At 41.9% G+C, this 23040-nt stretch overlaps 2 protein-coding genes across 3 annotated transcripts; one reads left to right on the plus strand and one right to left on the minus strand.

The window, feature by feature from the left end:
- Positions 1-536: 536 nt before the first annotated feature.
- Positions 537-9367, plus strand: si:dkey-103i16.6 (SIRT1 domain-containing protein). The gene is made up of 8 exons (XM_034587541.1): positions 537-850; positions 6629-6860; positions 7137-7346; positions 7834-8066; positions 8230-8330; positions 8422-8583; positions 8675-8887; positions 8974-9367. Exons 2-8 carry the CDS (start codon positions 6637-6639, stop codon positions 9127-9129), a joined length of 1299 nt encoding a protein of 432 aa, XP_034443432.1. The 5' UTR covers positions 537-850; positions 6629-6636; the 3' UTR covers positions 9130-9367.
- Positions 9368-9524: 157 nt separating this feature from the next.
- Positions 9525-20050, minus strand: ric8b (RIC8 guanine nucleotide exchange factor B). 2 transcript variants are annotated; one of them, XM_034587539.1, is made up of 10 exons: positions 19809-20022; positions 19297-19344; positions 18578-19201; positions 17096-17190; positions 15527-15677; positions 14844-14942; positions 14456-14600; positions 14103-14247; positions 13887-14006; positions 9525-11827 (listed from the first exon to the last, which is right to left on the minus strand). In XM_034587539.1, the coding sequence occupies exons 1-10, from the start codon at positions 19890-19892 to the stop codon at positions 11719-11721; spliced, it is 1620 nt and encodes a 539-aa protein (XP_034443430.1). In that variant the 5' UTR covers positions 19893-20022; the 3' UTR covers positions 9525-11718. The 2 variants fall into 2 exon arrangements, with proteins under 2 accessions (XP_034443430.1, XP_034443431.1); XM_034587540.1 differs by having other exon boundaries at positions 10247-11827; positions 14844-14939; positions 19809-20050.
- Between the last annotated feature and the right edge of the window lie 2990 nt (positions 20051-23040).

Raw genomic sequence — 23040 nt, forward strand, 5'->3', positions numbered from 1 at the left:
TTTTAGGAAGGAACAAAGTTTTAATTTTTCATACGCAGACACTCTCACTTTTTATATAGTTTATTCAGTAGGCCTTGCTGGAACTGGTGCAGTTTTTAAATATAGTTTCCTATATATTTATCAAACATACCATTGTATTTCACTTCAAAACTAAATTACAGACTATTGTACAACTTTTACAACTTGGCCTCAAACTAAATATTCTGCCTTTTTCTCCCATGCTTGGTGATACAGTCAATCCATTCTTTAAAAATGCATGACTTCTTCTTCCTTCTTTCTTTTCTTCTTTCTTTTCTTCATTCTTGTGCTGGCTACATATACTGTAATTGTTTAGGAGTTATCTAATAAAAATAATTTAAAAAAAAGGGGGGGGGGCTCCTAGAAAACACACACACACAAACAGATTTTTGCTGTCTTATGTGTTTTCAAATTACTTTTATTTTTTCGCTCCACCTTAGTCTAAAGACAGAAAACAGGAATTTGCCTTCTTTGTTTGTTTATAATTTGATAGTAATAAAAAAACTAAAAAAACACCACCGGAATAGGAAAGCGGAAGTGCAGCACCACGTGACTCCAACTCTGTTTCCCGCCCGTATTCGTAATGAATTATTATGCAGCCGGAAACAGCCGCAGAGTGACAGCTCCGTCCTCTAAAAACTCACCGTTCATCCGCCCGCAGATCAACAGAGTGAGTTCGAGAAAGAGACATCTGAACGTCGAGTGAAGCTGAGGTTGTTGTTGTTGATCCGACTGTAAACAACACAAACACCAGGGGAGCTCAGAGAAGCTCGGTGCGTTTCCTGCTGGATGTGACTGCAGACTGCTCCTCATCCTCCGTCTGCACAGACAGGTAGCTATCATGAATCATGTCCTTATTCTAACGTTAAATACACCGGTATTATTATTATTATTATTATTATTATTATTATTATTATTATTATTAGGAGGTTTGGGGATGTGGACTTCTAGGACTTCTAGGTAAATATATTTATGTCACTGAATATTCACAAACGTTTGTTTCCAGACTCTCCAGAGTTTGTTTATCTCACGTGACACTGCCCAGTGTTGTTCCTCTTTAATGAAATACTGTTATTGAGCCTATTTACTTTAAGTTGGGGACCGCTGAGGGTCAACTATGCACCTGACACCAGTGTGATGTGGAAACCTCCAGTGCACACACAGTGAGGCTGTCATGTCCAGCAGTTTTTGAAATGTATTTGTAAATCAACAGATTCAGGATTTCATTTCCAAGTCTTTCCCCAAGTCTTATAACATGTCTGGATGGGATATACATGCTGATGCTTGTAACTAATGCATGATCCAAATGCAAATAGCCATTTTCTTAATCTGTTAAACAAATAATATGTAGAAAAACAACGATGTCCCCCACAGGATTTCTGAGTCTAATCCTCAACCATAATAACATCGTTTTATAAAGAAAATCAACAGAGCAAACTATAATCACTTTCAGCGACAGGAGGCATAATCAACGTCTCCACATGGAACTGAAGCCGTCCACATTTTGTGCCATATGTTATTTATTTTGTCACAAAGACGAATGGCTGCATATTGACTGTATTTGCTGGTTAAACTGGTTTGATGGTTTGAAGATTAAACTGTGTATCTTTGTTAAACAGTAAACCCTCATATAGAAGTTATTCACACACCACAGTGTTGTGTGGCACTGGTTGTTTTTCTTTTTTCACATGTAATGAGACAGAGGCTCCAGCAGGTGGCAGTGTAGCCTTACTGCTGCAAAACCTCAGCTTGGTTGTGAACTTAGTCTTTTGTATGTGTCAGAACCATAGACTGTATAAAAAGGGTCAGAACTCAGTCAGCAGTTGCACAGCGATGGGAAAGTTGTGCTTATCAAAAGATATTTCCTCTCAGGATTTGTCACACACACAGTGACTCACGCTGCTTGATGCAAAATGACCTCAATGTTAGATGTCTTGGGTTTTCCAAAGGTCGATTCAGAGAGCGTAACTGACCCTTACGGCTTTAGTGCGGAAACATTTCATCTTTTAAACAATCAACAAATAAATATTAACGGTACAACTCAAACTCATCATCAAAGCCAAAAAAAATGAAACCTCTATGTTGCTCCAACTTCTCAAATGTGAAGATTTGCTTTTTTTGGGTCAGTTTTCATGAAATTAAAATGTATACAAATGCGTGTATAGTCAAATATGTGCTTAAAATTTAAATTGGGAGAACAGGTGATATTGACTTTCCTGATTTGTTGGAGTGTTAGTTTGCTTGTATTAATGGACAGTCTTTATTTTGTAGAATGTCAAAATGCTTCGTTACATGACTGGAGGCTAAACATGTCTATCACTATTATAATTGGTGCAAACTGTGAGTGGAAGTGTGTTTTCAGTTGGGATGATGTAACAAAAAACGCTCTGTTTATTTTCAGATTCTGAATCTGTTGGTTTAATTAACACCACGTCTCATTATTGGTTGAGTGGTGTTTGATTCAGGGCCGGTGCGTCGTCAGAGGAGTCACAGGACGAGTCGTTAGTCAGTCATCGACCCACTGGACACAACTGTCTCTCCACCACCCGCCTCCTCACTCTGTTAGCACAAACAATACACCAAAACAAATTAGGACTTGCTGCTTTGTGTCATCGGAGAGTCCGACAAAGATGCTACACAGAGTGAAATGTCATTAGTGAGCAGGTGGGGAAGGAGAACATAGAGCCGTCCCCTCTCCAAATAAGTAATGAAGAGGTTTCCATGGTTACCTGGTGCCCTTCCTGCATTTTCGGGTTCTTTTGGGTGGGGGGGGCTAGAGATCAAAGCTGGCGGTTGTCAATCTGCTGTAAGTGGAGGGTTAAATGGTGAGTTGAAGGGGAAAAGCCCCTTATTAAAATTAACCAAATCCCATTTAACACACAGCTGACATGTTACTAACAGGTAGATGTTGACATCGACAATGAATATGAATCTGATTATAGATAATTTTTTAGTTGTTTTGTATGTGGACTGGAATCAAAAGAAAAAAATCTTTTTTGATACGGTATATAATCGGAAACAAAACAATAATAAACTCATTACAGCTGGATTAAGTGGATCGCAGTATTTTATGGTGCAGTTTTTATTTGAGTAAATTAAGAAAAAGGTTCAGACAAACGTGTCAGGAAGTTTATTTTAATTTCTTAGAAGCAGACCTGTTGATATATTGTTGAAATGATCATTGCTGTTAATATAGACATTTGATTAGTCCCTGACCAGACAATTTCCATAATTAATTAATCATTGGGCTAAAATAATATTTACTCATCATGTTATTAATCACAGCTAAAAATGTCCAACATCTTCTGGTTCCAGCTTCTCAAAAATCTGTTGCTTTTTCCCCGGTTTTTGTTTTATTGTAAACAATCCTGATAATAGTCATTGAGCTGAGTTGGTTACTAATCAGCTTTTCATGTGGTTTGTAGGAGAATCAGTAACAAAGACATGTGACAGGACAGATACATGAAAGAATCATCAGTGCAAATGAAGGTCCTGATGAAAACAGATTGGACGTCTAACAGGTCAGAGTGGGCAGAGGGTAAACACAGGGCAGTGAGCTCTTGTACCTGTGACCCTGAGACTGGCAAATAGAAGCATGTGAGCTGGATCTTGACTTCTAGCTAACTTGGGATGTGAGAAACTGCAAGGAGGCCAGCAGGTGGCGCTATCACAAGCGACACTGGGTGGAACAAATTGGTTCTAGTGTGATTTTTATTTTCTATGGTGGTGGACCAGGGGGGGGAGCTAGAGGATGGAACATAGCCTGTGATGTTTATAAGGTCATGTACTGAGATTGAAGAGGAGTTGGTGTGAGCCTGGATGATGAAGATGATGAAGATGATGAAGATGATGAAGATGATGAAGATGATGATGATGATGATGATGTGTAATTCTCAGTAAAGTGTAACTTCAGCTGACCTCAGTGTGACCAGAGCTCTGATGGGTCAGTGTCTGGGAATGACTGTGTTGGTGCAGGCTCTTTAAATAACTGGAGGAAAGTGTGTTGTTGTATAGTTATGGTTCATCTGTATAACGGGTTTTAGCATTTAAAATGTCATAGTTTCTTATCAGGAGCATTTATTGTTGGTGTGTGCTGCTTTTTTTTTTTTGCTCACTAGACATAAAACCATTTTAAAACCATGTTTCTCTGATTTATAAAAATATATAAATGAATGATAAAGGAAAACATATCTTGAAAATATGAATGAACAAGAAAGAAAAAACAAACCGTGTGCATGTAGGTCTTAAAATAGAAATTTCTATATCTGCTGTGTGTGAAAAACATATGACTTATTAAGAATAAGCAGAGAAAGACTGAATTAATACTCAAATACTATTCACATCTGCTTTCAATTAGTGATTTTTAAGAGTAGAAATAATCCGGATCTTTGACATCACATCGATTATTCAAAACAGGAAGTTGAGCAGTAAATGTTTTTGTTGATTCGACACAAACTCCTGTTGCTCCTCGCTGCTGTTCCATCGTTTTGTCTCAGCCTCTGGTGCTGTAAACGGATTACTGTTCGGGGGTGTAATGGTGAACACTGGGGTGTGCCCAGTGTTGTAGGACTGTCCTAATTAGATGACTGTAACCCTCATATGAGCAGCCACACTCCTGGTGGTCCGGGCCTGGGACACGCTGAGCTCAGCTTGTCGACTGGGGAGAGTGATGTAGTGTGAAAGGCCAAAAAAGAGGGTGGGAGGTGGAGGGGCTCTCAAATCCTTTTAAAGCCTTTTGTCATTTATACACAGATTTATTTGTCATTAAAGAATAATGACAGCATGCGTGGTAGAATTGAACCTGACCAAATCTGACCTATAAAAATATGATAAAGAAAATGTTGAAAAACAAGTTAAGTGAGAAAAAAAAATCCTGGATCCGCAACAAAATGTAACAGTTCCTTCCTCGGGGTCGTGTCCCACCCATCCATAAAACTTGAGCTGAGTAGTTTTTGTGTGATCCTGCAAACAAACGACTGCAGAACTGTGCAAGTGCTCCGTCTGCACTTGTTTCAGGTTGTTGCTGAAGTGTCCTTCATTAGTTAACTTTGCCCTCTGCTGCTCTCTTTTCACTTGTAACCTTTAGTTGCCTCATCAGTTTCCTTCAGTCAACAGATGAGCTCCCATGTTTAAGTTCTCTCTCTCTTTAACGTTTCCCCCCCCATCAGTCCAGTTTAATTTAGTAAATTTCATAATATAGAATGGAGGGAATACAGCCAACATGTGTGTGTGTTCAGATAGAGACTGGGTCTGCTGCTGCTGCTGCTCCGCACCATCTGTGTGAGACCTTAATAACTGGGCTGCTGATTTATTGCCTGTACTCAGCAGTGTCTTTTTGAGAAGAGCCCAGACAAAAGGCGAGACCCTCACCCCCCCACTGTTTTTAATAGTCCTTTAGGATGTGCAGGGGAGAGAAAAGACTGCAGTAATGTGCGGGCAAAGTGAGAGAAGATTGAGTGCCTAAAATGAAAGTAGCTGGACTTTTAAGATGGCTTAAAGGATTTTTTTAAAGCCAACTTTTACATTAATCACTTTGTTAATAACTAATTCTCCTTATTTGTTAATGTGGCAATTAAAGAAACGCTTTGTGACCATCGTTTCTAATGCCAGACGCTGTTATTTTTATTTGCCGGCCATGCTGCTGCTGTGTAAACCTCCGGTGACCCCTGCCGCCCCCCCCTCCGGAGGGCGAGAGGTTGCTGCTGGAGTAAAAACTCGTCTTATCTCTCGGCCGCCCTCTGAAGCAGTTGTGTTTTATGGGTTGTAGCTCTTTTGTGTCCTTGTTCGCTGCCTCTCCCTGATCGCTCACACTCATTCCTCATGGAAGTTGTTTGAAGGCCTAGAATAGCTTTGGAAAAGAAGCCCCCGCCCTCCACCTCCTTTCCTCCTTCTCTTCTTCTTCTTCTCCTTCTCCTCTGTTCCCTCTTTACTGAATCCCGCCTCCGTATCATTTATCTCTGCATCCCCTCTCTCCCCCTCTCTCCTCAGTTTAAGGGGGCCGTTAGGGGGCATCCTCTTTTCTCTCCCAGCTGGGTTTGTTGACACACAGTCAATCTATGGTTCTCTTTCACCTCTGCCACCCCTCTTTTTAACTCTCACCCCCCCACCCCCCACCCCCCACCCCACAGCTCGACCCTCCGCTTTCCCTGAACAGTAAAGCTGCCACAGCTGTGGACTGTATTAGCATAGCTGCTGAGGAGCGCAGGGAGGTGGGGGTGGGGGGTGGTGCTAAATATATTGCAGCAGTTACCTTTTGTTCAACAGTTGACAGGTTTAAAACATCTCAGCTCCTCTCTGTGCACTGAGCAGAAAAGGACACCGCCGTGATGTCTGTGTAACAGCTTTTTAAATATGGGACACGGAAGACAGAGGGAGAGCAAATAAAAAAGCAAATTGCTGGAAACTAGTTAATAGCTAATTAGTGCATTTAAAAAAAAATCCAAACAAAGAGAGTGTGCTTTGAAAGGAAAATAAACAAGCAGCCACTTTTCATTTAGTTTTTATGTCTGACAATTCAAATCTCATTGGACAAATTGGAAAACATCACAGCCAAGAACAATGATTTCATGTTTCACTTGAATGATTTTTGTTTCTATCTCGCTGTCAACAGGTGTTGGAATGAACAGATCCAGGTCCAGCTGCCATAAAAAAGGCCCCCAGCCTCCTGCAGTCCCCAGGATAACCCGCAGCTCCACCCCCCAGGTCCGACACACCGACCCAGCAGAGAGCCAGGACTCTGGGCCGGGCCCGTATGGAAAACTACGAAAGAAGCAGGCGGACTCGGCTCTGGCCCAGGACCTCAGCAAGATGAGCGTGAGCGGACAGAAGGTTTTACCCACCAGGTGAGGACGCAGTGACTTTAAAAGCTCTACGAACATTAGAAGGGAAATGAGAGGGAGATGTTATTGTCATTGATAAAAAATGATGGAGGGGATAAATTAAAGTAATCGTCAAGATCAGAGAAGAAGGAATAGAATAAAAGAAGTCATGTCCTTTATGTTAGTAAGTACACACATTAACCCTACATACACTTAAATACCCAAATACATAGATTTGTAAATGAAAAAACACAAATGAAGCCTTTGTGTTTGTGTGTCTTTTCTCGTCTCGCTCTCCAGTAAAGAAAAGACGTCCAATGACCCCGTGCAGGATGGACAGTCCTTTGGGTCCGGATCTCCTCGGGGCATCCCATCTACCTCTGCTGCCAAGCCCTCGCCCCGGGGCGGTCTGGCATCTGTGGCTCGGCTGGTGAAGCTGGGACGCTGTAAAAATGTGGTGGTGGTGGCTGGAGCAGGAATCAGCACAGCCAGCGGCATCCCAGACTTCAGGTTGGTGTCTCTGGGTTCCCTCCCTCTGCACCCGCATGTTTTTCTTTCTCTGTTATTACTTTGATTGTGCTTCACCTGTGTCGTGTTTATAGAAACTGTCTGGTGTTTCAAAAAGATTAATAAAGGACCAGTGTGTAGGATTTATGGGGATGTATTGGCAGAAATGGAATATAATATTAATAAGTGAGTTTCCATTACCGTTGAGCCTATTATATCTACATCAGGAGTGGGTTGTCCATAATGTTTCTACAGTAGCTCAGAACGGACAAATCAAATGTCACCTGAAGGCTTCCGTAGATTCTCTGTCATGCTTGGTGGGAGAGGCAGAGCTTACGATTATTATCATTGGTTGCAATCAACACCTTCACCACTAGATGTCACTAAATCTCACAGACTGAACCTTTTATGCCTATGGAAAAACATAAGATCAGCTGCTTTGCATCAAATGAAAATGTAAAAATGTCTGGTCATCCACATTTGTTTTCAGAACTCCAGGCACAGGTCTGTACGCCAACTTGGAGAAGTACAACATCCCGTACCCAGAGGCCATCTTCAACATCGACTACTTCTCCGATGACCCGCAGCCTTTCTTCTCCCTGGCCAGAGCTCTGTATCCTGGTAGCCATCGACCCAACTACATCCACTATTTCATCCGCATGCTTCATCACAAAGGCCTGCTGCTCCGCCTGTACACACAGAACATCGACGGACTGGAGAAATGTGAGTGAGACCTTCTTTGAGCAGAAAAACAGCCAGAAATAGATGTTTAAAAAACGTACACACACAATAACATGTGTAGTCTAGATGCATAATGTGTATTATTGAATGGATGATCTTTATTGCTCTTAATGTCCTTCATAATATTTGATAACCTTCTTCACAGTATGTGGCATCCCAGACGACAAACTTGTGGAAGCTCACGGTAGCTTTGCCACAGCGTCCTGTCACCTGTGCTACACTCCTTATCCTGCTGTGGAGGCCAAGGTGTGTCCGCCTCTCTGCTCCAACACCAGCAACAATAGTAGTAAGATGAGTACGAATGCAGTAATATTTCCTGTATTTCTTGGTTTCCCAGCATGCTATTATGAATGGCAACGTTCCCATATGCACATTCTGCGCCGCGACGGTCAAACCTGACGTTGTGTTTTTTGGAGAGGACCTTCCGCAAAATTATTTCCTCCACACGAAAGACTTCCCCAAAGCAGACCTGCTGATCATCATGGGCACGTCTTTACAGGTAGACGCCAACGTTTTTACTTATAATAGACTTCCAGAACATTAAAGTAGGTAAATGTTAAGCTCTTTTATTTATTAACTCATTGTTTCAGATCGAGCCATTTGCCAGCCTCGTGAACACGGTGCGCTCCACTGTTCCACGTCTCCTGCTGAACCGACACGCCGTGGGTCCCTTTGAGAAGGTCCCACTGCGGAGAGGAGACCACCTGGAGCTGGGCGACTTGGCGGACACAGTCCGGAGGTTTGCTGAAATGCTCGGCTGGAACGACGAGATCACAGAGCTGATGAGGAGTCAGGAAACATCGGTGAGTTTCCCCTTGAGCTCAAGCAAAACAAGTCAGAACACTAAGGTACTTGACTCTAAAGGCATAATTTCCCTCTTCCCGTACAGACGTCTTGTGAAGGCAGAGTGATGTCCGAGCATCCAGGTCAGATGGAAATGTCCGGGCTCACACCAGGGGGTCAGAGAGCAGCCAGCAGCGGCAGCGAGGAGACCGACTCAGAGACGGACAGCAAGAGCTCGGCATCATCCAACCTGAGCCACTGACTTTGCAGGTTTCATACGATGATACAGAAACGTTTTGCGAGTTTCCTCTGTTAAGTTCACACTAAGAGTCTTCTTCAGTTTAATGTATGCATTTAAATTCAAATTGTGATTTTATTAAGAGTTGGATGTTCATATGTACAAATGAAAAGGTTTTATCTACTTCAGCCACATTTAAAGCACTTATTATGGTGTGGGTGAGGCTCCGCCCACAACACTAGTTAAAGTCTGATCCCTGTAAGAATAAATAAAATGTTTCCCCAAGTTTTTTTTATACAAAAGCAACAACTTGTTTATGTCTTATATCCGCACAACATTGTATTTTAAACAATATTTAATAAACTTATTGTGTCATTTGCATCTTTTCTGTTGCATGAGTCCAAAAAACCACAAACATGAACTTATTCTCAAATTTATTAACTTTTCAGTGGACGACTGACTACATAAAATAAAAGTGGTGCTATTTACAGTTTGTAAGTGTGCAAAAACAAAAACAAAAAAAAGGATTCTAGTAACATAGTCTTTGCAGAATGTGATCAACATGCAGTTTAAATGTATCCCACAATGATTGTGCAGAAAAAACAAGGCATTTACATGTGTGAGGAAAGAAACTGATCCACAAGTGACAAATTAAAGGGAAACAACAAAACAAATGGCCACTGGATGGTTTGATAATCGAAATTGTGCGACTTTTATGCCTTTGCAGACATGGTGCATTGAAGCTGTTCAGCCCAAAACCTTCCTAAGACACTTCTAGTTGGTTTTCCCTTTAATCTGTCACATTATCCACATTATTTTGATGTGAGGAGACAGTAGTGGTGATTCACAGGCCAGGTGAAAAGTGTGCTCATGATTTAACAACTGAGCCGTCACCACATTCTGTGATAATGAAACATGTTCTCTGGTTTAAGCAACATTCAGTTTCTTTGGATTGTGATCGGCGATTCATTTTTATTCCTTTAAACCACAAAGAACCAAAGATTTTTAGTTCGGAGGCCAAATCTGTTGTGTATCCTAACATGCAGCTGACTTCAGAGGTGGCACTTTATTGTTTTTAATCAAAAAGTGTACCAACAAAAAGAAATTATATATATATATAGACTTAACTGGATTTTTTATAAAATTAGCAAATATTTCAATATAGAAAACAAATCACATTACTCAAACGGATTTAACATCATGCAGATTTGGCAAGAGAAATGTAGATTAGAAAATCATTTCTTTGAAAACAATTTGTTTACTAGTGTTGTACCATCCATTTAAAACAATTTGAATTCACTTCTTGCACCAAAGTGACATAACAGCGAGCCAACAAGCCCTGACTTCAGAAAGTTTCCTTGGCTACTAACTGATGTGCAGCATTCATGATAATTACACAAACTAATAAAGACTCACTGTGAGTTCAAACTATCCACACCGGCTCTGCCTGATCTCTAAATATACATCAATCCTCAGGTCCAGTCCGGACAGGCCTCGTGATTTTAAACCCAGGAGAAAATTCACTGTCATAATTTCATGTTTAATGTGTGTTGTATTATGTGCACTTGAATTATCTCGATATACAAACAGCAGACAGAACATGTAGCAGAAACAAATTCAGAAACAAAGTGAGAAACAAGAAGCACATGTGGAGGAATGTTAATTTAGATCCAATTACACTTAATAAACCAGGACAACAGTGTTTTCAATGAGAAACACAAGATCCAGCAAAATGTATGATATTACCTTTATCCTCTCAACTCAGGGAGCAGGAAAATAAGCGATGAAGGTGCAACAGTAACCATGGAGGCCTCCGATGCTTTATGGTGCATCACGCATCAAGTCCACTTCGGCTTTAAAGAAGTGCTTACGGCAGCAACACGGCCCCTCAAGGCTCCTGTGAAATGAGCTGTGTCCCACTTCAGGGCTCCATCATCAGGAGTTGTTTTTCTAAACTGAAAACATCACAACAGGCTGAAAATTTGACCCAAATTCCATCAGATACTCTTTGAATTAGGCTGAGAAAAGGACGATGTTTGTGCAGGCCTCTTTATCCCACAATCCACTGCAGGTTGGTCAATTGTTTGACGTGATAAGTTAAACCATGTTGCCTTCACAAATTTGCAGAATATGACTTGACCACATCACATTTACCTGAACATTAGAACCTGTAGTGTTAACTCTGCTCCGCTAATTTGGGGCAACTTCCTGGTGATGAACTGAACGTGACGTGTTGAACAGAGAAGCCAAAGTTAGTTTGGTTTTCTGTGAGTAGAAGTCAGATAAATCATCCACAATACTGATGGCTGTCAATTTAAATAGACTTAATTTATAGGGAGCTATCAGAACAGTATAGTGGGTGTTTTGTCCGACTACAACTTAAAATGAAATGTTTTCTGATCCAGCACCTGTACTTTTTATTTTGTGACTGCTCTATACTCTGTTTCTGTGACGTTTCTCTTTTAGAGGTTCAGCTTAAAGCTTCTCTGAAGGACCCACCTTCATGGGTACAACCCTTCAAAAGACCCAAGCCCTTGAAATGGGACACAGCTTTAGATGTGTTGGGGCCTGGTGGGCTTAGTCTGGAAAATGTGGCCTCGGATGTGCAGAGCACTAGTCAGAGTCTGATCCTGAGTTGTCTTCAGATGGGTCACAGAGCGTTTCTTCAAGAGGTGCTAACGTCCCGTCCGGCCTGACGCCCATGGGCCTAATCAGGTTCTGCCTGCAGACACACAAAAACAAAAACATCAGGCAAACACATCTGCAGCTGGATGAACAGTTGTTTGATAAGATCGCCTCAAACATAAAACTGACCCTCACTGACTTCTTGTATTTTTTAATAGTAAACTAAATTTGAAGTAAAATTCTATGGCCAGGACCTTTTGTGTCTGGACAGTCTTAAAGAGAGCTTTCACTTGTACATCTTTACTCTCTTACAGCCACAACTCGAGGACCCTCACTCAACAAACCCCTCCCCCCTTCTTTATGGACACTGGCCCCTGTCGGGCCATCCTCTTTCTCCCTCTCGGTCCTCGCCCCCTCCTCTCCTGTGGCAGTTTAATTACAGGATCAGCGCTCAGACTAATCTCCTCAAAGCCACGGCTGCCCCTTCATACTAATCCAATTATACCTGCACTTTGTGTCACCACTCCCTCCCTGATGATTTATCATCAAAGATTTAAAGAGGACCCCGTTTTCATTCATTTCAAAGATTCAAAACACGAGCGGCCATGTAATTCCTCCAATTAAATTGAACTTATCCTGGGATAAACTGCAGGTTAAGTTCTTAAAAGAGAAATTGAGGAGAACGTGGCTAAATCTGAGAATATTGCAGCATTGAGTTGATATATTTCCACTGATGAAATCTGCAGAGGCATCACCTGTCTCCAGCCTCAGGTCATTGGTCAAAGTCAGTAGAATGAGAACTAACAAGACATAACAAACAAAAACATGAACCATTCATCTCTACCAATAAGAGCAAAAGAAACCTCTGCTCTGCTCCTCATCAGTGACAGAGGGGCTGAGGGTCTGGCAGATGTGAGGGGGTGTTGGTTGTGGTTGGGTGGGGGGTGTAAAATATGTGCTAATTGGAGGATCAGTTAAGCAGTTAGGGGAGCACATTCTTGTCAGGCTTTGACCGATCTCCCCAGAGCGGCAAGTGTAGTGAGGAAGCACCTCTCGGTCTTCACCACATCTCCTTAAAACTCCTTCACTGAGGAAGAGAAGAAAGAGGACGCAGCCTCAGAAAGGAATCTTCCTCTTCTGGCCACACGTGCCTCATTACAGCTCAACCCCCTCTTTGGCTCCACAATGACGAGGTCAGCTTTCTTATGTCTGCACATTTGTTCACCCGTGTCTCTTCCTCTTCGTCCACGTTCCATCTAAATTGCTTTGTCTAGCTGTACCTCTGTCTCAGTCCACTCCCTGTCTGGCTTTTCAGAATGAGAAGAATAAAGTCAGGACACGTGTTATTATTAAAAACCTGAATGCGACACATAAAGGAGCCAGGACCAACAGGCCGACTGTGTACCAATTAGGTGATAATTAATGGAGAGGTGGTAATGATGTTGCAGTGGCGTCCTGGCAGCTTCCATTTCCTCCAGCTGAATGCTGCGGCGTGCTGGAAGTCCAGGCCTAATTGAAGCTGCAGCTAATGGCAAGAGATTCTTCCTATGATGAATCAGTTGGCAGGGAGCGAGCTCACTGTTACTTTTGTACAGGCATCATGCTCGACTAACGTTAGCTTCTGTTCGCTAAGGAAAGGTCAAAATAAATGCAGAAGGGCCCTTTGCAGAGGGAACAATAACTAATATGAATAATTTGAGCAGGGGAAGCAGCAAAGGGAAAAGTTAATCATGTTAGTCTTTGCCTTTGCAAAGGAAAAATAATTGTTTGTCAAAGAATTCCGTGATGGTCATGTTTTTCTGTTTGTTTCTTACAATACCTGAAAAAACTTTTTTTTAAACCAGTCTATTCTATTTTCCATTGCACACAGATGCTCTCCACCATCACAAATCAACAAATCATCCAGAGTAGACATGGCAACACGCACACTGTGATTTCTCTCATACTATGGCCTCCGGTTATATACAGTATACAGCAGCATAAACCTGCCCAAACAAATCTGTGAGGCCACATGGACAGGATTTCTTAAACTTATCCTCAGTGCCGTTTCTGGCTCGAATGCTAATGTTAACTTCAATATAAATGATCCAGTACATTTAGCTCATGATCTAAGTGTTGATCAAGATCCTGCAGCCTCGAGCAGAAGCTTTCTTTACCTTGACAGCTTGTCAAACATATTGACCAGTTTCTGGGCCTCGTACTCCTTCTGCTCCTCCGTCATCTCCTCGATGGGGTTCGGCATGGGCTCCTCCACATGACCAGTGATGGGGTTGATGCTGCAGACAAGGAGGAGAGCGGGCTTAATGTGCAGCTGTGAACTAATTCATACATCATCGAGGCATAAACAGTCATAACATCAGACTGTTACTCACAAGGGTTTGGCAGACTTGTATTCTTCTGTGTCCGAGTCTTCATCGTCCGAGTACTGAGTCTCTCCTCTCCCTCCCGCAAGAAGTCCTCGAGCCACCAGGAGTCCTGCTGCATTTCCATATCCTGTGTACTTCAGCAGGTTGTCCACTGGAAGAGGAAACCATAAAGACACAAGGGTGTGACATTATATATAAATGTTCATGTGTGAGGATAAAGCAAGCTGGAGTTATATTTATACAGCAGTCTAAACTAAACTACAGACATTATCCCCGCTCTTTTATTCTCTTATTTTCTCATCTGATGTGCTGTATCCCCTGTTCCTCCCTTGATTTGACGACCACTTGCCCCCTCTTACCGCTCTCTTTGCAGAGAACGAAGAGAAACTCTGCAGCCATCTGCTTCACGCCCATGTCGACATGAGTCATAAGGCGAACCAACTTGTTTCTGACGGTGGTGCCAATCTCTGGCCTGATTTTCACATCTTTCAGTGGGGGGAGTACCTGAAAATACAGTGATTTCCAACAGTTCAGAATCAAGTTTTTCTGCCATTATAACCAAGCTGTTAAACCTAGTCACAGCTAAATGCACACACACTTTACCACACTATTACAATCTATAACAGAATCAATATCTCGTTATCATACTGGTGAGTTTTTAATACGTTACTCAGACACTGAAGCAACTCATATGCTCATTTTCCATATTAAAGAAGCCACTAAAATGGCTTAGGTCTGTGACGGTACCTGAGTTTTGATATATCTGCGGAACTCTCTGTGTTGTCTGGATCCTTCAGTCATAAGGCTGAGCACCGGAGTGAGCCCCTCTTTGTAGTTGGAGCCCTGCTTGTAGTGACACAGACAAAAATGACTTCACATGCGGCACAAGCTGAAACGCCGGATTAATGTCCAGTAATACACGTGGTTAATAAGAAGGAGATGGAGTTAATGATGGAGGACAGGTGAGAAGTTGAATATACAGGAAGTAAGAAAGACGAGAGAACACCAGATAAATCGTGTCACATTGGTGTAGCGGCTGTTTAGGACAAATTAACTGTGTGTCTCCAATTAAGACACCAACCAGGGATTTAAACCATGTTTCCTGTTTTCCTTGAATATAATATAAAGCAAAAATGTGTCCCAAAATCTGCTGCATGCGAGAGTACTGAAATGCATTATAGTTTACATGCAAAATGTTACTGTAATATTCTATACTGTCAATTTCAATTGGTGTAAATTCACTTGCACTGTAATGTAGGATATTTCACAACCCGTACTAATATTTACCATGATCACAGTTTTGGATTAAGTATCAACGACACATTAACACAAATAATGTAACAAGTAATGAGTAAACGTTCAGACTGTGAGCTACAGTCAGACTGTGAGCTACAGTCCTCCCTATATTCACTGCAGAGGATGAACTTTACCTTGTCGATCCTTTTCTCCATGAAATCCAGTAACATCTGGACTGCATCCATGTTTTTCCCACCATATTTCTCATGTCCACCCTGGACAGGCAGTTCGATTAACACATCCAGGCAGGACACGGGCAGGTTGTTAAGCAAGTTGACAGCATGACTGGTGATAAAAAAAATATACTTTTAATTACTTTAACATTCTTCCACAGGATAGAATCAAAAAGGTTTAAGAAGTAAATAGAATCAATAGTTTAAAGCTTTGGATCAGTTTGCTTGAGAAGAGTCAAAGACCCTGATGCCAAAGGGCTGCGATCGCATATTATTTTAAATGTACATTTTAGAAGAGCTGGTCAGGAGCTGCCTGATGACTTCACAATGCGATCTCATCACTTTCCATGATAACTTCTCTAACACACATCTGTACCACATTGTTTAATCTGACACAATGCAATGTTGTGCAGACGGCTACAGAGGGGTAGAGAGATACTAGGTTTTAAATAGTTTTCCATTCTGTACTGTGCTGCTGTGTTTGGTACAAAAGGGGAATCTGTGAATAAAACAGAAAGCTATATATGGTGTTAATTAAAACCCAGAGTTTGGGGCCAATTTGTTTCGCATTTTCTCTTCAAATATTCAGAGGAGAAAAATGGTCCTTGGTATTGATTTGCTTGTCTCAGTATACTTAGATATGATATGATTTAGAAATGTGTGTGGTTAAAAGTCGACTTACAAACTGAGAAAGAAATTGGTATTTTTCTGGTCTAAAATAAATGTTCCTCCTGTGAAAGAAGTCCCACATTAGCCAATAAGAGATAATTGGTGATACTGTGGTGCAAGATTGGTGCAAACTGATTTAAATAACAAAAAGAATAAAATAAACGACAGACTAAATTTGGAAGTTGAATTTGACAAAATAAATCCTAATTAACTCAACACATTGTAACTACATAAAAACGACTTGTTCTCCCCACAGCCCCAATTTCGACGTAGACCAGATCTGTTACTTATTCACATCTAAACAAACTACCACTATGTTAATTGTGGTCATTGGGCCAAAATCCCATGAGCAGTTCAGCCGCCAGTCTGACAGGTAATGAGGAACATCAGTCACTTTTACGTGACACTGTTTGAGTTTGAATCCGGGGCCATAGATTCTTGGCATTCCTGCATTAAATTACCTTTAGAATAAGATACTGCTGCCGTATAACGACCGCTAAAAGCATTTAGAAGATGAAACACCCAATAAGGCTCCAGAGAAACATCCTTGCTGTGGTGTTTTTCCCACGATACTGCAGCCTACCAGATATCAGTCTTCATTTGTAGTGAGCTGCTAACTCACAGCTGCTCAGTGGACACTCAGGGCTTGTGGAGAGTGGGTGCTTACATGCGGATCACAGCAGGGGATGTTCTAGTCAGTACACAGATCTGGTTATTTCCCTGTCCTTTGTCTGTCTGTGTGCTTTTTCTATGCAAATCAGTTTTAAATGACGTTTGCCAAATATCTTGGCTGTTGGTCTTGTGTCCTTTCACAGGTCATAAAGTGCAGAGCGCCTCCATTCAATGCTGCAGCTCTCCTACCTGTGTGCCTCCTCTGTTTTCTCCTCTGTCTCAGTCCTCAGCATCAACAGATGACGCAGGATGGCAGTGATTAGCCGCAACTGGTGATCATCCTCCTGACAAATAAAGGAGTTTCAAAAACAATAATATCAAGAACGCTGTTTTATTGTGAAGAAGAAAAAAAAAGACTCAAGCAATAAAGTTAAACATGTTCAAGCTACAAGGACAGGACCCTAAAAGCAAATGCCCAGCTTCAAAAATAGGAACTTGAATATTTTAAGAGGTGGTCTATAACAAAAGATAAGAGCAGAGGACAGCAGCGTTCTAGGGTGAAAGCTTTTTCTTGGGATTCAAGGAGGAAGAGTAGGAATTTGTAAAAGATGACCGAGGAGAGAAGGTCCTACATGAGTCTAAGAGGTTAAATTATAAAAAGCCATTAGGACTTACACTGTGTTAGCGGCTGCCTTTGTAGTCGTGTGGGCCTTTCAGTGCAAGTTGCATGAAATGTAGCATGTTTGAAATATCTTCTTAGACAAGAGTTCCAAGTTTAATTCTCATTATCTAAAATCTACTGTAACTACGCACTATTACTACAATACTGACATATTGTCTAACAGTGTATTTTTCATATCTCATCTAATCTGATTCACAGGAAAAAAAGATACAATTTCTGGTCTGTTTATTAGAGAGCGAGTGTGTCAGGTATAAGGTGACAAATACTGGAAAATGCTGGATCCATTTTAGTGAGTGGCACCAGTCTAACCATATCTGTGCCTTCAAATGTTTACATATAATGATTTAGTGGAACTGTTGCAGGACAAGTTTAATATGGAGACAAATAAATGGCTTGTATTTCACCCTGTATTTAGTTTTAAGGTTTTTAAGGTGGTCACACTCATCAGGTTAGTGCATCTTGTTAGGGCCCCCTGACTGAACCTCAAATTTTCTTGGTGGACACTTTAAGTTGTTGTAGGTAGAAAAGCACGAGTGTGATAAATAACATAAAAGACGGCTGTGGACCATTTATACACATCTGTTCATGAAGTCTCACCCCAACGTCTAATAATAATCTCACACTGACTGTCAGGACTGCCCTTTAGGTGCCACACTGGTCACAGCTTCATACAGTAAAAGGATTGTGTGTAAGATGAATGGTGAGGTTATGTTTTTTGTGTGTTTAATGTCACATGTACATTTCAGGGATTCAGCTGACCAAGGCTTACTGACTCACCGACAGTGAATTAGCAGTGAGTGGCGTCTTCCTCAGAAGGATGCTACCAGGACTTATGGTTGGTGAGACATAAATGGCTGTTGTGGGGATCGAATGTATGATCTTTGTGGTCCTAGACAGTCTAATCCATAATTGAGCAAATGACAGAGCCAGAAACACATATCTTCTCTGCTCCGTCAGTGCAAACCCTGATTAGTGACGAGCAATGGGAGCTCTTACTGTAACATTACACACTGTCACAGCTTTACAACACACAACCGCGACACACTCACCTCACTAGCGTCACACAAAGTGAGGTTGAACAAGGCCTTCAGTGCCTCCATTGCTCGCTCGTTGTCCTCTGCAGGCATGGGCAGGGCCTGCGGATCTGGAGGAGCGGCCTCATAGGGGCCGACCCAGCGCACATCCAGGGTGTGCTCCAGGACCTCGGTCAGTAGTTTCACCGCGTGCCTCTCTATCCTCAGAACCCCTCTGACATCAGGACGCAGGGCAGAGAGCAGGAAGAGGAGGCGCAGTGTGAACAGGCCCACCTCATGGTGCCATGTGCGGGCCGTGCGCAGGCTGGCACACAGGCCGTTAACCAGCTGCACGTCCACACTGACCTGCTGAGCCGCAGGACTGTTGAGGATCACGTTGCTGAGGCACTTCAGGGCCTCCACCACCACCCTCTCCTCCTCCTCCGAAGTGTCTCCCTGGGAGCTCGTCTGGTCGTCACCTCCTTCCTCTCCCGCACACAGCCTCGCCAGCCCTCCCAGGGTCAGCATGCCTTCCCTGGTGGCTACGGGTGCGAGGACACGCTTGTCTCTGGACAGGATGCGGAGGGACTCCAGACATGTCTTCTGACAGCCGGGCTGCACCTGCCTCCCCAGTACTGACAGCACACTCTGACACAGCTTCTGTAGAGGAAGCAGGTGGAGAAACACTCATCACAATGAAACAGGACCATGTCTGGGTCACTTAGAAAGGAGCAGGTCAGAGTAACAGTGCTTACACTCCGCAGGGCTTCTTCCTGTGGGTCGAACGTGAAGATGTGAGTGTTCTGAAACAGAAACGATGCACATTGTTGAAACAGACACACATATGAAACACGTCTTATCACACATGTGTGGTGTGGTTTTAATCTGTCATACAACACAACACACATGACACATTAGTCCTACAGGGCCTCAGCCTCTTCCAACCACACATACATGTCAATGAGAACATGAGAGAACCAGCTGAGGTTTGCTAACACTGCTGTTCCTCTGACAGGCGACATTAGCATCACCAGCTCTACATGGCTGCTGTGAACCACATGTTAAAGACACGTCGGGCTCATTCATAGTTTTTCTGGTGATGTATTGACGACGCACTCATCACATGTCGGTGCTTTCATTCGGTTGACTTGGCCAACAAGGTGTTTAGCTAACTCAAGGCTAGCATAGCTGCCCGGCTAACTAGCTAGCGTTAGCGCTGCAGTTTGTTTTGGTTGACGCAAAGAGAAAAAGCGGAGCCGCTCCTCACCTCTCGGTTGTACTGACGCAGAAGCTCCTCGGTTTCCTGCTCGTTGTTCGATTCCAGCTGCGACAGGATGGCGTTTAAATCCATGGTGAACACAAACAATGGACAAGTGGAACAGGCAGCTGGTTATTGACGTTACCGGCGAGTGTTGTGAAGCTAGCGAGCTAGCTGCCTGGCTAGCCTGGAGAGGGAGGGAGGGAGGGAGGGCGTGTGTGTGTGTGTGTCACCATCAGCTGCTCTCCTCTGAGTTTATTCAATGTAGCACAGTTATACAATATACATAAATATATCATATTCCACACACCAGTATACTTACTGTATACTATTTACTATACTTTATACTACTGCACAAAACACAGCATATCTCATCTTTAATACTCACATTACTGTATCGTTAGGTTAGGTTACTTTATTTGTACCCGTAGGTAGATTTGTTTTGCAACCAAAAAAAAGAGGAGGCATCCATCCAAACACAATTCAAAATGATAACACACAGAAAACAAGACCACAAAAACAATGACAACAAGTGGTAAGATGCTTCGCTATCAATAGAAAATAGGATAAGAACAAATGTGCAAATATAGCTTCAACCCGTTCAGGTGAACAATTGCAGCTGGAACAAAACTATTTCTGCAGCGTTTGGTTTTACCCCTCGGGACGTGAACCTCCGACCAGAGGGCAGAAGCTGAAATTCCCCACGCAGAGGATGCGAGTCATCATTCGTAATGGAGCTGGCTGTCCTCTGTAACTGTCTGGTGAACAGGGACCATTTCACAACCTGACTCAGTCTGTTTCTGTCCTTCAAAGACAGGTCACCAAACCATGACACCAAAGAAAATGATAAAACAGACTCAATAAAAGCCTGATAAAATAGTGTCATCATGGTTTTGTCCATATGAAAAGACAAAACCGTTTGTGGTGTGAATGACAGCCTCCAGCAGGGACATGTGGTTTATGCACATGTGTAACAAGATAACATGTGATCCATGTGTTTTTCTAAAGGAAAATACACAAAAGAGTGAAAAGGAACACAGGTATATAAACATCAAATCATCCAATAAGCAGCCAGCTTTATTAGTTAAACATTTAAAGCAGGAAGTGTAGAGGAAACGTGTTCATTGAGAATCGTGACATTATCTTTGAGTCACTGGCTTATGTTGTGTCATTTGAAAATGATGCACTTTACAAATCAATCCATAAAAATATCTGTATTATGTGTTGAGAAATTCATAAAAACTACCAAAAAAAGACAAATAAAGGATCTGCCCCTGATCTGGATCCATGTTTTTATTTCCCTGACCCATACCACATCCTTCCACCAAGTTTCATTGTAAACCAAGTCAAGTAGTTTTTGCGCCATCCTGCGAAGAGGCCAACACGCAGATGATAACATGATCTCCTTGGTGTAGATGTGTAGGTAATAAAGCCCGTCAGAGATTTCAGTTCTCTGTGTCACTTTTGTTGCTTATGTTTCTTGCTGTGAGTCATCACACATCATCAGTTCATTACCCGTCAGTGAGGAATAAACAAACCTCTCCATCACTCTGCCCTTTTCTCAGGCCCCTGCTTGAAAATGACCTACAATTGATAGTGTACAACTCTGACACTACAAGGTCTTTATGAATAACCCTGGTATCTTTATAAAGGTAAGTTTGGACTCAATATAAAAAGTGACTCCTCAATAAAACATATTTTTTGCCTAATTTGAATGAGAAAAATGCACCAATGAAGCCATATTGTCAGCATTAATGTTTGAATAATATATGTGAGATGTTGCAAATACTTTAATTCATCTTAAATCTTAAAAGTCTTATTGATGTTGTTTTTTAATATGACAGTGAGTGAGGCGGTGGTGCTGCAGATGTTTAGACTTCTGTGGATCTAGAGATCTATGGCACAACATCATTGAATTGGATCAGGGTGTGTTGGCCACAGCTGCCTCACACTTCTGGGTTTGAACCTCAGAGTTTGAATCTTCCTCCAGCAGCTCAAAGACGTGCACAGTGAAGTGGGGACCAACAGTGTGAGTTTGTTTGTGTATTTCTGCTAATAGATATTGCTGCAGGCTGCAGCCTCGCCCTGAATATAAATAATTCATTGTTGTCAATGCACTGTTGCATGTGACTGATACAGATGACACACATTATCCATTTATAAATACTGCGAGTTCAAAATAAAAAATCCAGTTAATTTCTTGTTTTTAGTTTAAAAGAAAGAATATATTTTAGAATATGCATTTAATCATTTACGCTGCAAATTTATTTTATAGTATTTGTTAAGCACGTGACTAGTTTCTTTGAAGGAGGAACATGTGCACGTGTTTCTCGCAGCTGACAGCGTCCTCCTGGTGCACACCCACACTCACCAATCTTCCTCTGAAATCCTCAGCGGATATTGATACTGACACTCAGGTCAGGTGATTAAATCACAATGAAGGCGGCCCCCTTTTTTTGGTCTATTGCTGTAAACACATTCTCGGTTTTTAAAGTATCCGTTGTGAATCCCGCAGAATGAAACAGAACACAGAGGATCTATGTTCTAATAAATACAAACCTCGGCAGGGGTCAGAGGTCAAAGGTTACGGGACTGAGGTACAATGACCTCAGCACAGCGGGACATTCTCTCTATTCAAATGTAATTCTTTCTGCAGTTTGGCCTCTGTGCTACTGGCCCAACCCCCCCCCATGTGTTGTCAATGGGATGCACGGAGAGAGAAGTAAAAATCACCTCCTTTTCAACATCAAAACGTGTGTGGGGATTGTGAGAGAAGGCTGAAATCAATCCATGAATTTAAGTCCAACACATATCTGAAGTTACAAAATCAACATATTTGACAAATTAGTAGGATGTGCTTTAAATAATTGTATTAGCCATCTTATATTAAACATAGAAAGCAAACAGATCAGTGGAATTCAAGACTTTGCTCCAGTGCTGAAACGGATTCGGATAATTATCAAGATACAATAACATGTTTTTGTGCATCATTTCTTGCATTTCTCCACAGACGGCATAAAGAAATAGAACAGAATAGACAGACTATATTAAGAGGACACTTTGACAAAGATGACTCACTGCTTTAGATTGTGAAATTATTTATGTGGCAACATCTTTCCCACATACACATCAGTTTCGACTGTGATAGTTTAACAGTCACCACAAATGGTTTCCAGTGCTTTTATTTACAGAAGAAAGTGACTAGAATTCATGTTACTGTACACTTTGATATTTTCCCTTT

This window comes from Hippoglossus hippoglossus, chromosome 6 (genome assembly GCF_009819705.1).
Source record: "Hippoglossus hippoglossus isolate fHipHip1 chromosome 6, fHipHip1.pri, whole genome shotgun sequence".
NCBI lineage: Eukaryota > Metazoa > Chordata > Actinopteri > Pleuronectiformes > Pleuronectidae > Hippoglossus > Hippoglossus hippoglossus.

Bases quoted from the DNA above. Each gene is read 5' to 3' on its own strand.
- si:dkey-103i16.6 (XM_034587541.1), top strand. From the start codon at position 6,637: ATGAACAGATCCAGGTCCAGCTGCCATAAAAAAGGCCCCCAGCCTCCT. The intron at 7,347-7,833 runs GTTGGTGTCTCT...ATTTGTTTTCAG, and splicing joins AGCGGCATCCCAGACTTCAG to AACTCCAGGCACAGGTCTGT. The intron at 8,584-8,674 runs GTAGACGCCAAC...TCATTGTTTCAG, and splicing joins TCATGGGCACGTCTTTACAG to ATCGAGCCATTTGCCAGCCT.
- ric8b (XM_034587539.1), bottom strand. From the start codon at position 19,892: ATGGATTTAAACGCCATCCTGTCGCAGCTGGAATCGAACAACGAGCAG. The intron at 19,345-19,808 runs GTGAGGAGCGGC...TTTCTGTTTCAG, and splicing joins TGCGTCAGTACAACCGAGAG to AACACTCACATCTTCACGTT. The intron at 14,248-14,455 runs GTAAGAGGGGGC...TTCCTCTTCCAG, and splicing joins CGTTCTCTGCAAAGAGAGCG to TGGACAACCTGCTGAAGTAC.